This window comes from Microtus ochrogaster, chromosome 8 (genome assembly GCF_000317375.1).
Source record: "Microtus ochrogaster isolate Prairie Vole_2 chromosome 8, MicOch1.0, whole genome shotgun sequence".
In the NCBI taxonomy this organism is placed as follows: domain Eukaryota; kingdom Metazoa; phylum Chordata; class Mammalia; order Rodentia; family Cricetidae; genus Microtus; species Microtus ochrogaster.
The window spans coordinates 42,826,258-42,842,062 of NC_022015.1; the positions used below are offsets into that span (position 1 = coordinate 42,826,258).

The 15,805-nt window shown below is 46.2% G+C and overlaps 1 protein-coding gene across 1 annotated transcript; it reads left to right on the forward strand.

Moving 5' to 3' along the window:
* The first annotated feature begins 1,533 nt into the window (after positions 1-1,533).
* Nxf1 (nuclear RNA export factor 1) lies at positions 1,534-15,793 on the forward strand. Its single transcript, XM_005351900.2, has 21 exons — positions 1,534-1,710; positions 6,242-6,422; positions 6,603-6,756; positions 8,175-8,258; positions 8,339-8,443; positions 8,572-8,652; positions 8,735-8,804; positions 8,912-9,000; positions 9,095-9,202; positions 9,549-9,658; positions 11,447-11,483; positions 11,890-11,958; positions 12,040-12,095; positions 12,212-12,310; positions 12,405-12,463; positions 12,566-12,681; positions 12,790-12,832; positions 13,363-13,435; positions 13,936-14,124; positions 15,150-15,210; positions 15,457-15,793. Exons 1-21 carry the CDS (start codon positions 1,683-1,685, stop codon positions 15,493-15,495), a joined length of 1,851 nt encoding a protein of 616 aa, XP_005351957.1. The 5' UTR covers positions 1,534-1,682; the 3' UTR covers positions 15,496-15,793.
* The last annotated feature ends 12 nt before the right edge of the window (positions 15,794-15,805 follow it).

The window sequence follows — 15,805 nt, forward strand, 5'->3', positions numbered from 1 at the left end:
AGAACTTCATTAGAAGAATTTTCCTTTGAACTGGAGCCAAATGGCTTCATCATTGGGTGGCAACTTCCAGGACCATCTCAAGCAGTGCTGGGGCTGTTTTCATCTGTGTTCTCAGATCACTTAGCTTGATTCTTGAACTAAGTGAAGCAGGACCTCTGTTGCTGGGAGCAGAAGAGAACTTGTTCCCAGTTTTTGGCACCTTCTAAGACCCTCAGCAAATGGAAAATGGAGGCAACCCACTTACCACAGACCTTCAAGGGAGGTTAATGAGCTGCTCTGTCCGAACTGATTAGTATTGAAGCCACTGTTCCATGCCTACTGCTGTCCCCTCAGCAGCATCTGGATCCCAGGAACCTCAGGCCAACATAGAGTGTGTCCTAGCCACAATGAAGGCCTTGAACTCACAGAGGTCCACCTGCCTCTGCTTCCCTCAGTGTTGGGATTAAAGGCATAAGCCACCACCTCCCAGCCTGAAGGTTATTTCCTATAAGAGCTTTTGGGTTTGCCATTTAAAAATTGTAATCACACCGGGCAGTGGTGGCACACTTTTAATCCTAGTGCTCTGGAGACAGAGGCTGGTGGATCTCCTGAATTTCCAGAGAAACCCTGGAAATTAGAAAATTAGGAAAGTTAGAGACTTTCCCTGCCTACCTAGCTGAGGGGTCTACCCAGTAGGGATGATGACAGGTCCTCAAGTGTAAAGACCAATGCTCACTATATCCCTGACAGGTTTTTGTTTTGAGACAGGATCTTGCTATGTAGCTTTAGCTGTTCCTATATTTGCTATGTGGACAATGTTGGCCTTGAGCTCCCAAGTACTGAAGACCTACACCACCATACCCAGTTGTTTTGATTTTTTTTTTTTAAAGCAGGATCTCTCTACATAGCTCTGGCTGTTCTCGAAAGTTCTATGTAGACCAGGCTGGCCTCAACTCTGCGACCCAAATATTAGGATAAAGTTCTGGCCCATCATTCGCGGCCTGATTCTGTCTTTTTTGATCGGGCAATTTGTGAAGGACCTACAAGGAACTAGATTTTAATTCACACGGGTTTTTACGCTTGGCAAGATACTGAGCTAGGAGTGCTGCAGGAAGAAAAGCTGTGTCTTAAAGTTCCTGTTTCGGTGGAGCTTACATTCCATTTTCTATTTCGTCATAATCCATCATAGAGTCGAGGAAAGCTGGGAGGGCTTAGGCCTGCGGCTGGTAAGGAGTTCAGCTGCGACTTACAAGCTGCCGGGATCTCAGCAGGGACTGTGAGCCGTTATTCCCACTGAGGCCAAGTCTCATTCTTCTGTGTGGCCCTCGTCCCTGCTCTGAGTTCAGGGCTATAGCCACCAGCTCGGCTCTAGGGAGACCCGCGAATCATCGGGCACGGTGGAGAAGCGGGAAGGCGGGGCCGGCCAGCAAGCCAACGAGCCCGGAGCTCCGGCTGTGGGCGGGCCTCGAAAGGCCTGGCCCCACCCCCGCGAGGCCGTCCTGCTTCTGCGCAGGCGCGGAGAGCGTGTTCCCGCCCCGCGGTACCGCCCACATCCTGGGGACGTCGGCTGCGCGCGACGTGCTTCGCCGGATAAATGCGGTGGCGCCGGTGGTAGGAGAGCTTCTGTCTTGAGCGCCAGGGCGTTCGGGCGTTTGGTGGCGTCAGGTACTGAGCCTGAGTCCGCCTCTGTACCTGCCTGTGCCATGGCGGACGAAGGGAAACCATACAACGGTTAGTGCGGGGCCTCGGGCCGGGAGGCGGCGCGGTGGGCCGGAGTGGGCGGCCCCGGCCTAGGCCGCAAGCCCGGGGGCGGGAGGCCGCGAGGAGCTCTGCGTTCGTGGGCATTGGTGGCCGCGCGGGCAGGGGGCACGGGGCGCCGCGGGACCCGGGGGCCTCAGACTCGCTCAGATTCTGGCGTTGGAGGACCTGTGGCTCAGGGGTGGGGTGACAAGATTCCTTTGAACTTCGAGGGTGGTTGATGCCTGTCAATTCAATTTGGCGGCCCGACTCTTCTTTTAAATGTGAGTCAGTAGTGCCTTATTCGTGGGCTGGCTGCTCTGGTGCTCCGGTCAGGCGGTTTTGCAGCTTGCTCCTTAATGTTTACCAGTTTTCTAGCCCTAACAACTACCCTGACTTGTTAATTCGTCGTGGTGGTGAGGACAGTATGACAGCTGAGGTTTGACTCTAGAGTTGGCTGTGCTAACCCCAGCGAGTTAAGCGCTAAGGTCTTGTTTTCTACCTCTTTCATGTGTGTACCTGTCTTCCCAAGTTTGTGGTGTGTGTCAATGAGATCTTTTATACCAAGGACCTGGAACACAGTGACTCGAAGTGGAGATGATTCAATGAACCTTAGTTGCACTGTTTCTTTATCTTACTCCTTTTCGCTAGGGTCACTTGGTTGAGGGTCTTTGTTTTCAGGACGCTAGATATTAGGTAGATTTTTCTGGAAGTTATGAACCTTTTTGTGTTTGTGTGGTGCTGATTTATCCAGGGCCTGAAAAATCCTCAGCCCAGTGAACCTTTATTTTAATTAAAATATAATTATATGCTGGATAGTGGTGGCCCACGCCTTTGATTCCATCACTTGGGAGGCAGAGGCAGGCAGATCTCTAAGGGTTTTTTGCTTTGTTTTGTTTTCCCCGAGACAGTGTTTCAATGTAGCTTTGGATCCTGTCCTGGAACTGCCTCTTGTAGAATAGGCTGGCCTCGAACTCAGAGAGATCCTCCTGCCTCTGCCTCCCGAGCGCTGGAATTAAAGGTGAGTGCCACCACCAACTGTCCAAATCTCTTTAAGTTCGAGACCAGCCTGGTCTACAAACTGAATTCCAGGACAGCTACACAGAGAAACCCTGTCTCAAAAAACCTCCGTGTGTGTGTGTGTGTGTGTGTGTGTGTGTGTGTGTGTGTGTATTTTAACATGATCTCCTCCCTCCAATCACTTCCATGTCTTGCCTCTCCCCCAAATTCATACAATCTGCTGAGTCCATTTAGTGTTACTTGCATGTACTTGTTTTTAAGGCTAACCATTTGGGTTGAATTTAGGGAGTCATTACTGGGAAAGGCTAATTATCCCTAATAGGGTCAGCCTTAGTACCCCAGGCTGGCCTCATAGTCTTTCTGTGCCTACTTCCCAAGTTTGGTATTGCAACCATGTGCCGCCATGCCTGCCTCACACACTTATTTATTTTGTGCTGGGAGTTGAACACAAGGCCTTGCATTGTTCCTGGCAATCCCCTTCCACAGAGCTATAGTCCCATCCCATCCTTTTTTGATGTTATCTTTTTTAAGTTGCCCAGACTGACTTGAGGTTTCAAATTCTCCTGCCTCAGTCTCAGTCTGGTGATCTTTTTGTATGTGTGAAGGATAGGTAAAGCACTTTATGTACTGAGCTGTACTCTCAGCCCTCCTTTTGTGTATGTGTCTAAATATATATATACACACAAATACATATATGTAGACACAGAGAGAGAGACAGACTGACAGGGTCTCAGTCCCAGTCTGGCCTTGAACTGTACATATGAGAGAATGAACTTCAGCCTCTCTGATCATCTTGCATTAAAAACAGTGTACTACTACTCTTGGTTTTATTTACTTACCTTCCCTGTCCCCTTTCTTTCTTTTTTAAATTTTGAGACAAAGTTTCAATGTGTAGCTCTGACTATTGTTCTGGAACTCACTGTGTAGACCAGGCTGGCCTTGAAAACTCAAGAGATCTGCCTGCCTCTGTAACTCTTGGGATTAAAGTTGTATGTCCCTATGTCCAGCTTACTTTCCTTTTTAAAGCAGGAGCTTAACTGATATGGAACTTGAAATCCTCCTGCTTCAAACACTGTATTAGAGAACATTCCAGGACCCTGATATGGAAATATCACCAGACCCCGAATCTATAAGTCCCTTGAGATGCAGGGCATTTCTGCTCAAAGAAACTAGCATTTTTCAAATTCAGAGTAACAGTTTAAGAGCAAGGAGGTAGTGATTATTATTAGGGGGTTTTAAATAGGTCATATTTGTACATTTTTTTTGTTTTTTGCATTTGTATGTATGGCAAAAGATCAAAAATTTCAAAAGGTTTCCATGTATTGATATTTTATTTGACTTTTATTTTAATAAATAAAGCTTGCCTGAAGTTCAGAGAGTAAAGCAGCCACACTGGTCAGCCTTACAGACCAGGCAGTTGTGACACACACCTTTAATCCCAGTAGTGACACTAGTTTGCCATAGAAACCAGTTGGTAGTGGTGCACACCTTTAATCCCAGCACCAGAGTGGAATATAAGACAAAAGGAGACAGCTCTCAGACACCGTCTCATTTAGAGATTTCTGGAGGCAAGATCACAATTTCAGACTGAGGTAAAGGTAAAAGCCACTGGCTGGGTATTTTGCTTTTCTGACCTTCAGGTTGAACCCCAATTTTTTTCTCTTGATTTTTATTAATCATGCTACATTTCCAGGTGTCAGGTTACATTTCCATGTTTTTTGTTTTTGTTTGCATAAAGGAACTTCTTTCTGCTTAACTTTTTTCTTTATTTTTTTGACAATTTTATACATATACATAATGTGATATATTTATACACATATGTATATATACATAATTGTGATATATTCACCTTTTGTTACTATTTTAAGGATTTGTTTATTTTATTTTTCTGTATCTGGATATTTTGCTTGCATGTGTGTGTCTAGTGCGTGCAGAGCCCAGAAAAGGGTACTGGATTTCCTGGAACTAACTACAAAGGCTACTTCCATACAGACAACCTGTGCCCTGGCCAAAGGAAAGAACTTTTTATAGGACATCAACATCAGGACCAAGTTATTGAAAAACTGTAGGGATACTGAATATTGAAGAGTCAAGAATGTACCTTGGGCTGGAGAGATGACTTTAGAGCTACTCTTCCAGAGGATCAGCTTTGATACCCAGTATCCACATGGCAGAGCACAGTTGTGAGAAGCTATGTGGGTACTAGGAACCAATTTTGGTTCCTCTAAAAGAACAGCAGGTACTCTAATTATTGAGCCATCTCTTCAGCCTCTTAACCCACTGATTTTGAAGGTTGTTCATATGAACTTGTAGAGAGAATTCCCACACCCACCATGCCTTTTTAAACTTTAATTTGTTTTAAGACAGGATCTCATGGAGCTTAGGTTGGGCTTAAATTTGGTATGTCGGGGCAAATGATCTTGAATTCCTGATTTCCTGCCTCTACCTCCCAGCTGTTGGTATAATAAACATGGTCTACCATACCCAAATGGAAAATTCTCCTTTTTCTGTTGTTGTTTGTCTGTTTTGAAGCAATGCTAGGGATTAAACCCAGGTCCTTGAGTGTGCTAGGCAAGCACTCTACCACTGAGCTACATTTTTTTCCTTTTTGACTTTTTTTTTAATCCATATGAGTGTTTTGCCTGCTTGTATCTCTGTATACCACGTGAGGGCCTGGCGTAGGGTGCCCATGGCAGCCTCAGGAATGACATTATGGACAATTGAGCATGGCAGTGTGGGTGCTGGGAATCAAAGCTGGTCCTCTAGAAGACTGGCCAGTGCTCTTAAATGAGGGTTTTATCTTGTCTTACTGTATCTTGTTATGCTGTTTGTTTAACATCACTGGAAGACCTGCTCATTTCTGGGGAGGAGGAAACTGGAAAGAGTGGAGGGAGGGAAAGCTATGGTTGGTATGTACTGTATGAGAAAAGAATAAATTTTTTTTAAAAAAAAGTCGTCTAGCCAGGGGGTTCGGGGTGCACTCAGGGAAGCAGAGGGAGGTGGATCTCTGAGTTTAAGGATAGTCAGGGCTACATAGAGAAGCCCTGTATCAAGAAACTAAACCAGGGGCTGGAGAGCTGGCTCAGAGGTTAAGAGTACTGACTGCTCTTCCAGAGGTCCTGAGTTCAATTCCCAGCAACCACATGGTAGCTCACAACCATCCGTAATGAGATCTTGTGCCCTCTTCTGTCCTGCAGGCATACATGCAGGCAGAACACTGTATACATAATAAATAAGTCTTAAAGGGGGGCGGGGGAGGCAAAACAAAGAATGAGTCATCTTTCCAGCCCCTTGAGGTACATTACTGACCCTTTTATTTTTCAATAGCCCTGCAGTTTTCCAATAATTTGTTCTTGATGTTGACGTCCTACAGAAAGCTTTTTACTATGTCTAGGGCATAGATATGGAGGTAGTCTTTGTAATCAGTATGTCTTTCTCAGGAGTACAGACAGTGGCTGCAGACCACTGATGTATTACCAATTTCTGTATCTGTTTCCGATTCCAGAGCATGATGACCGTGTTAGTTTCCCTCAAAGAAGAAAGAAAGGCCGGGGCCCTTTCCGATGGAAGTGTGAGGGGAACCGTCGGTCTGGAAGGGGTGGTTCTGGTATACGATCCTCCCGGTTTGAGGAAGATGATGGAGATGTGGCAATGAATGATCCCCAAGATGGCCCCCGAGTGAGATAGTAAGTGACTAATTGTTCTGCTTTAAATAGTGGCCCACTGAAATATAGTCCTATTCTTTCTTGTCTCACTTTGTAAAGTGATACTTGACCAAACCAATTTAGTAGCTGTAGTGTCTTTCGTTAGTAGGTCAGGTTCATCTTTCCTAGTGTTTATGGAAATTTAATTCTGCTTCCCAACAGCAACCCTTATCCCAATCGGCCTAACCGTCAGGGGGATACTTGGCATGAGCGAGATCGAATTCATATTACTGTAAGGAGAGACAAAGCTCATCCAGAGAGAGGAGGGGCTGGGACCAGCCAAGATGGGACCACCAAGAACTGGTTCAAGATTACAGTGAGTACCTTGGGAGAGTAGATGATTTGGGGAATGGGACTGGACTCTGTAAAGGTGTTTGACACTCACCACCAGCTCCTCAAATCCACGTAGTCCAGTGTTTACTCAACAATCAAGTATCACATTTATCCACCCTTTCCTCTTGGAATGAGTTTCTTAACATTTAAGAACAGGGACGGAGCCGGGCGGTGGTGGCACACGCCTTTAAATCCCAGCACTCGGGAGGCAGAGGCAGGCGGATCTCTGTGAGTTCAAGACCAGCCTGGTCTACAGAGCTAGTTCCAGGACAGGCTCCAAAGCCACAGAGAAACCCTGTCTCGGAAAAAAAAAAAAAAAAAACGGGGGGGGGGGAGCTGGAGAGGTGGTTCAGAGGTTAAGAGCACTGACTGCTCTTCCAGAGGTCCTGAGTTCAATTCTCAGCAACCACATGGTGGCGCAAAACCATCTGTAATGAGATCTGTCACCCTCTTCTGGCGTGCAGGCATACATGAAAGCAGAATGTTGTATACATAATAAATAAATAAATCTTTAACAACAACAACAAAAAAAAAGAGCAGGGACAGGGCTGGAGAGATGGCTCAGAGGTTAAGAGCACTGGCTGCTCTTCCTAGAGGATCTGAGTTCAATTCCCAGCAACCACGTTGTGGCTCACAACCATCTGTAATGAGATCCAATGCCCTCTTCTGGAATGCAGGCAGAACAGTGCTCACATAATAAATGAATGAATGAATGAATGAATGAATCTTTTAAAAAAAAGAACATGGCTAAAAGGGAGTTGAGGATAGGCACAATGACAAGTGGAAGGGGAATCTGCTGAGTGTGCTCAGGAGAGTCAGGAGGTAGAGAAACACTTAAGCTAAGAGTGGCTTATGTGGCTGTGGAGTTTCTGTGGGGCAGGTAAAGCACATATCTTAGGATTTAGAATTAATACATTTGATGTATTAATTCAGGCCATGTGGTCTGAGGCATCTTGCCAAAAATAATAAGTATATGGAAAAGATTTTTAAGGAACTTTTTGTATCTCAAATGGAAACCTACATCTGGTTCTTTCTTTTTTACTTTTTTTTTTTCCCCAGAATTTTCAAGACAGGGTTTCTCTGTAACAGTCCTGGCTGTCCTGGAAGTCACTTTGTAGACCAGGCTGGCCTCGAACACACAGATCCACCTGCCTCTGCCTTTTTAGTGCTGGGATTGAAGGCGTGTTACATCTGATCCTTTCTTTAGGAGCAGGAGGCTGGTAGAGCCAGCCTCCTGTATATAAGCATGTGTCATGCCTTCTGTCACTGAGCCTCATGCATGCCATGTTAAGTATGTCTTCTATCTTTGAGCTCCACTCTAGAGCTCTAGAAAACTTTTCAGTCTTGGCAGAAAATACAGAAGGAGAACTGAAATATACTGTCCTTCTCTCTCACTTCCAGATTCCTTATGGCAAAAAGTATGACAAAGCATGGCTCCTAAGCATGATTCAGAGCAAGTGCAGTGTCCCTTTCAACCCTGTTGAGGTAAGACGAGGTCAGGCTTGGGAGGCTGGCCAAAAGCCTATGGACTCCAAATCTAATGTTCTTGTTTTTCCTTCTTCTAGTTTCACTATGAACACACACGGGCCCAGTTTTTTGTAGAAGATGCCAGTACTGCTTCTGCATTAAAGGCTGTCAACTGTAAGATTCACGATCGAGAAAACAGAAAGGTATGTTAGATAAAGGGCCAGGGGTGTGGGATAGGTTGATGCTGATGTACTGAGTAAAAAGGACTGAGTATTAGTTCTGGGGACACACTTATTTCACGTATATTCTTGCTTGTCTGTGTTCTCTTCAGATATCCATCATCATCAACGCCTCTGCTCCACCCCGCACTGTACAGCTTGAACTGAAGCCTGAACAAATAGAGCAGCTCAAGGTGAGTCCAGTGTAAGTGGTACAGCAGTCCTTAAATCTCCCTCGGTGAGCACTAAACCCTTTCTCTAATTTCTTTCCTCTAGCTGGTCATGAGCAAACGATATGATGGCTCCCAGCAAGCACTTGACCTCAAGGGCCTCCGCTTAGACCCAGGTATGGCTGACAGTAGTGGTCCTGACTAGATGGAGAGGGGGAGCAATCGGTCTTTATAACACTGAGGTTGGCAAGCCCTCTCAGACTTTTCTTTGTGTTTACTGAAGATTTGGTTGCCAACAATGTTGATGCTGTCCTAAACCGCAGAAACTGTATGATGGTCACCCTGCGAATCATTGAAGAGAACATTCCTGAGGTAAAGCAAAGTGGGATAAACAGGGTAGGGTGAGGGACCAGAGTTACCCTTGCTCTGTGTGTGGTAATACTTGTAAACTTTGTTCTGTTCACAGCTATTGTCTTTGAACTTGAGCAACAACAAACTATACAAGCTGGATGATATGTCCAGTATTGTACAGAAAGCGCCAAATCTAAAGACCTTAAATCTCTCTGGAAACCAAGTGAGGACCAAAAACATCGTGTTGCTTTTATTTTTAATACTTAGTTGTTATAAGTGAGTGGAAGTTGGAGAACAACTTTTGGGAGTTGGTTCTCTTCTTCCACTGTGGGTTCTTGGGTTGGAACTTGGGTTGTGAGGCTTGTGCAGCAAGAACTTGTGCCCCACTGAGCCATCACACACTGACCCTGGCTGGCTTCATTGCTACAATGGTGGAGGGTGAGAAGAGTTTGGCTGACCATGGTGGGAGGCAAGAAAGACAACTTAGGTAGGTTGGGAGTGTGGAGATCCAGCTGCCATCCTTACTAGGGTCTCTTTTTTCCCTTTTGCCTCCCCCTTATCCTTCATAGTTGAAGTCTGAGCGGGAATTAGACAAAATAAAAGGGCTGAAGTTGGAAGAGCTGTGGCTTGACAGAAACCCCATGTGTGATACCTTCCGAGACCAGTCTACCTATATCAGGTCAGTTGTAGCCTCTGTCTCCCCTCCTGGGGACCTTCACCCCCTTGGAGGCTGAGCTAATGCACCCTGACCAGTGCCCGTCTACAGGAGAACATGCAGCCCTGAGCTGGAACCACCTGTCCTTTGGGAGGAGGATCACGTACTCCTTTCTGCCTCTCTGTGTCTCTCACCTTTGTCCCAGATCTCCTTTCTTTCCTTCTTGCCCACCTACTGTTCTCTGGCCTTTTTTCTTCCTTCTTGAACACAGCCTTTTCTAGATTCTCCCTATCTGTTGTTCCAGGAAGGACACCTCCTTTTCTGTTCTTATATGGGGGTGTCATATATATGTCCCACCCATATGATTGTCTTCACCCAAAAGCCTAGTATACTCAGGGTGAGAAAGTCCTCACTAACTGGGACTACCTACTGAGGTAGACCTTTCCTTGTTTGTCCTTTGATGTTCCCTCTTGCCATTATGCCAAGAGGGACTCTTTCCATGATTGACTTATTCAAGGCTGTGGCCTGGTCTTTCCTGTTTGTGCTGAGGTTGATGCCTCTTGGAGGCTGCTACCATGCTATTGGTCTCTCTTGCCCAGTGCTGTGAGCTGGGCCCTTCTGGAGAAGAAACCTGGGCTCCCTAAGATGTGACCTAAGCCAGGGCCCCACCAGGAGGCGTGGGGATCCCAAGGCAGGTGCTGGGCGTGGAGGCCACAGGGGCATCTGCTACCAAGGAGACAAAGAAATGACCCTGTCAGGGGCATTGCCCCTTCCTCACTTGCATACCTCACATCAGCCTGTTTGGCCCCAGAGGATGGCTGGTTAGCCAGAGACGGGTAAGATTCCTCAGGGAAGGAACAACCTAAGACAGGCACAGTCGCAGAGGGGCCATCAGGAGAGAACTTGGGGGCCAACTGAGGTGGGGCATAGACCCTCACCCCCCCAACTCGGCAGGAGCCTAAACCCTCATGTCTTCTGAGGGAGGTCTTCTGGCCCCATGGCTGCTTTACTTCCCACGCCTAGCTCAGACCAGGACCCAGGGAGCAGACAGAGACCTGGCCAACAGCAAGCGACTACAAGCCACTATAGTAGGATTTGTTCTTCGTTTCTACCTTGGAACCACAGGAAAGGGGCAGCTGAAGGAAAGGGCTGTATCAGAAGGTCTTTCTTTCTCCCTATCCCTTTCTTTTCTAAGTGCCTTTGCCTTCAGTTCTGTCTCTGTTGCTTTGCTTCCTCTCCTTATCTCTCCATGTCTTCCTGTCCTTGCCCTGCCCTGCCTACTTTCTCTTTTTCTCTTCTCCTTTCCCTTGGTCTCTTCTCTTGCCTTCTTTTCTCTTGAGCCCTGTCTTGCTCATCTCCCTGCCCCAACATCCTGTGCCATACTTGTGGTGTGTTCTGGTCTTGGCCAAGGCCAGACCTGGCAGAACTGGTGGATACCTGTTGAGGCAGCGGAGCCCCTGGGCTCCCACCCTATTCCCTCCTCCCGGGGCTGCACAGGTGAGTAGGTGGAAGGTAAGGGGGGCAAGGTGGGGAAGGCAGCCCTAGGCTTAAAGCTTGGGCTGAGTGTTCTTCCCGTGGCACTCGGGATCAGGTACTGAGAAGAGACAGCCAGCCTTCAAGGCAATCCAGAGGGGTACCCCTTGTGAGGAAGGGAATTGGGGTTCTTATCTATCTCCAAGTGCAGATTGGGAAGGAGTGGGCGATGAGGATGGGATGGGCTGTTCCTCGGGTTTTTGGTGTATTTGCTCCTAGAGCAGCCCAGGAGGCATGATGGCTCTGAAGCGTCACTTACTTCTGTCCCGTTCTTGACAGCGCCATTCGCGAACGATTTCCCAAGTTATTACGCCTGGTAAGTTTAACAGTTCATTCTTAGGCCTGATGGTGATGGTGCATGCCTTTAATCCCAATACCTGGGAGTCAGAGGTAGGACAGATCTCTGTGAATTCAGGTCTAGCCTGTTCTACAAGTGCTAGTTCCAGGACAGGCTCCAAAGTTACAGAAAAACAAAACAATTTGTTCTCTTCTAACAAGCACAACTGAGGTCTTGCCTCTGTTTTGTGACTCCCAGTGTGAATGAGTAGATCCCTTTTGAGAATATGCTAACAGTAGTAGCCATCATCCTAGAAAAGTTCACACCAGATTCCTGCACACTCTTTATAGCCTTTTATGATTGACTTCTGACTCTGCTCTTAGCTCTTTTGTGTGCTAACAAATTAAGTCTTCTGTTTCACATGTTACATTCACTGTTTCCACAGGATGGCCACGAGTTACCCCCTCCAATTGCCTTTGATGTTGAAGCCCCCACAATGCTACCACCCTGCAAGGTCAGAATTGGGGATAGAATTATAAACTCGTGAGTGGAAAGCATACTGGTCCTGTCATCCTAATGTCTTGTATGATTTCAGGGAAGCTATTTTGGAACAGAAAACTTAAAGAGTTTGGTCCTGCACTTCTTGCAGCAGTGAGTATCCCAGGAGCCCTTAGGGCTGGGGATAGTGACTGGCCTGTGCATAGCTCACTACTGTGTTACTTTGGTTTTAGACACAACTCAGACTCTTCCTTTCACTTTCCTTACAGGTACTATGCAATTTATGACTCAGGAGACCGCCAGGGTCTCCTAGATGCCTACCATGATGGGGCCTGTTGCTCACTAAGCATTCCACCGAACTCTGTCCGGTGAGTGTCACATGTCAAAACCTAGAACCACAGGGTTTTTTGGTAGATACAGGCTACTCTTCTGACCACCACCATATTCCCCCCTATTTTCCAGAACCAACTTATCTGAATACTTCAAAGACAGCAGAAATGTGAAGAAGCTTAAAGATCCCAGTAAGTATATCGTGTGAGCAGTCAGAGTGAGAGACAGTCAGGAGAGCTAGCCAGGGCAGACACGTGTGCCCTAACTTTGGTTTCTCTTCCTTCTTCTTGCAGCCCTGCGGTTCCGGCTGTTAAAGCATACACGTCTCAACGTTGTTGCCTTCCTCAATGAGTTACCCAAAACTCAACATGACATCAATTCCTTTGTGGTAGACATAAGTGCCCAAACAGTAAGCACATACTCTCCTGACAGAAGCCCAGAACTGGGGTGGGGAATGGGTTTAGCACTCCTTGGGTGAGGAGGCCCAAGCTCTGGTTTTTTCTCTTTTCTCTTTCAGAGCACATTGCTGTGTTTTTCTGTCAATGGAGTCTTCAAGGAAGGTAAAAATCTTGAGTCCTGAACCTTTCTCCGATCCTTCGTTTCCCAGCTATCTTCTTAGCCCTTTTCTGCTCTGACCTTCCTACTTTACCCAAAGCATCTTGGTTTGATCTTATCTCCTACCTGTCTTAGATGCAGTGTGACAAAAACCTAGGGACCAGAACAATGTAGATGGAAGAGTCAGACAGGTCTTCATTTCCATCCCTGTGTTTATTCTGTGGGTCTAGCAAAGTTACAGTACCTCAGAACCATTCTTTTCTTCTGTTTTGTTAGACGAGGTTCATAATACTCTTGTACAGTGGTGCTTTAGGAACTGAAATGACTTCAGATACCCTTGCCAAGCCACAGGGTCAAGACTTTCGAAGTTGTTTCACTTACTTCCTGTTCCTGTCCTCCTTGATCTGTCCCTTCATTCCACCTCTGTTCTTCTGTGTCCTAATAATCATCCTTACCTGACCATGATGTGAGAACCTTTTGTACACATCAAGCTTGAGTGACTCTTAAGGAGCCATTGCTGCTGTTCTCGTTGCAGTGGATGGGAAGTCTCGAGACTCTCTACGTGCTTTCACGAGAACATTCATTGCTGTTCCTGCCAGCAATTCAGGGTAAGTGCTCAGCTTATCACATTGGGCATCAGTCTCAGTCTCACACCAGCAGTGTGATAAATGGGAAGAATTATTCCTCAGGGAGTTAGCAGAATTGTAGAAAAGCAATAAATATGAAGTTCATGAAGCTTGAGTAACAACTATAATAATTCTAATATGGCCGGGCGGTGGTGGTGCACGCCTTTAATCCCAGCACTCAGGAGGCAAAGGCAGGTGGATCTCTGTGAGTTCGAGACCAGCCTGGTCTACAGAGCTAGTTCCAGGACAGGCTCCAAAACCACAGAGAAACCCTGTCTCGAAAAACAAAAAAAAACAAAACAAAACAAAAAAAAATTCTAATGTGTTTGGGAGATAATCCTCCTAAATACCTCGTCTGTAGTCAAATGATGAAAAGTAACATTAGATGGACACCATGTGTTTTAACCAGATCTGAGAACAGAGACAATGTAGAAGTGAGAGGTTATTTGTCTTATTTATTTAAAATGTTCTTTGTCCCCAAGGTTATGTATTATAAATGATGAATTATTTGTGCGGAATGCCAGCCCTGAAGAAATCCAAAGAGCCTTCGCCATGCCTGCACCTGCACCCACACCTTCGTCCAGTCCAGTACCCACGCTCTCCCCAGAACAACAGGAAATGTTGCAAGCATTCTCTACCCAGTCTGGCATGAACCTCGAGTGGTCTCAGAAGTGAGTGCCGAGCATGGATAGGACCAAGAGGAAACAGCCAAAAAAGATTTCCACCAAGACTTCTGCATAAATTATAAAATTCCAAAGCAGTCGGGCAGTGTTGGCACACACATTTAATCCCAGCACTTTTGGGAGCCAGAGGCAGGCGGATCTCTGTGAGTTTGAGGCCAGCCTGGTCTACAAGAGCTAGTTCCAGGACAGGTTCCAAAGCTACCAAGAAACCCTGTCTTGGAGGGAAAAAAAAATTCCAAAGCACAAATTAAGAATGAATTGTTGCCCTTTTGCTTACATGTTGCTCCCTTCTCCCCACAGTAAAATTAGGGATTAAACCTAGACTTCAGACTTCATATATGCTAGGCACTCTACCACCAAGCTAATTTCCCTGGCCACCTTTTTTGTTGAGACAGGGTTACACTATGTACTTGTCTGGCCTTGAACTCATAGATACCTGCCTGCATCTTCCTCTAGAATGGTATGGCTAAAAGCATGAGCTATTGCTACCCAGTCCTCTTTTTACTTGTCATTCAATTTGAGACAAGGTCTCATTAAGTTACCAGAGCTCTTCTTGAACTCAGTAATCCTCATCATTTCAAGGGAGCTGGGACTATAGGTGCATACCTGGAGCAAGAGTCCTCTTATATATGGTTCTGCAACAGTTTTGTTTTGAGACAGGGTCTTGCTATGTGCTTTGGCTGCCTGAGAGTCACTGTGTAGCTCAGAATTGCCTCCGACACAGTGATTCCCACCTACTCCTGCCTCCTGAATGGTGGAATGGGATTAAAGGCCTGCACCATCTTGCCATCCTGCAACTTAGTTTTTAAATTATGTAAATCCTTCCATTCCAGTGTAAAATTTTGGTCATTTTTGTTAGACATTTTAATGTTTCATTTGTATAAGTGGCGCAACAATGTATAAACTTAGTGAAAAACTTGGGTGAAGTTCTTCATGGCATGGATTATAGAATGACATCTTCCCCCTTGAGTAGTCAGATTCTCACGTGGCTTCCTATTCTAATCTCACTTCAGGTGCCTTCAAGACAATAACTGGGACTACACCAGATCTGCTCAGGCCTTCACTCATCTCAAGGTAGGGTATGGGAATTTTGTGGCTAGAACCAGGGATCTCTGAGCTTTTCAAAAGGGTCAAATGAAGGCTGGGTGTGGTGGGCTTGTCATTACTCCCAGCTCTTGGGAGGTAGAGGTAGCCAGATTGAAACTGAGGCCAGCCTGGTCTATATAGAGTTCCAGGACAGCAGGGTGTGGGATGGGGAGTGTCAAATGAGCTGGTGAGAAAGGAATCATCTGGCTCTACTTACCTGTTCTCTTTCTGCAGGCCAAGGGAGAGATTCCAGAAGTAGCGTTTATGAAATGATCACAGGAAAAGCCCCCTTGTAAATAGCCCTTGGATAATATTGTCTGGCTGTCATCTGCCGTCTCCTGTGCAGCACCAAGGCCAGCCTGTAACTGTGACTGAGGAGGGAGGGCTTCCTCATCCTCCTCACCTACCTTCTGGAAGACTTACAGAAGACTTCTGGAAGATTGAGCCTCATGGTGCCAGGAAGCCAAAGCTTACTTTGTAGAGCTGACACTAAACTACCCGAAGGACTTAGGTGCTCTGTGTACTTAACCCCAGATTCCCTTTACTTTTTAAGATAAAGAGTGATATTGTAGTTTGTGTCCTA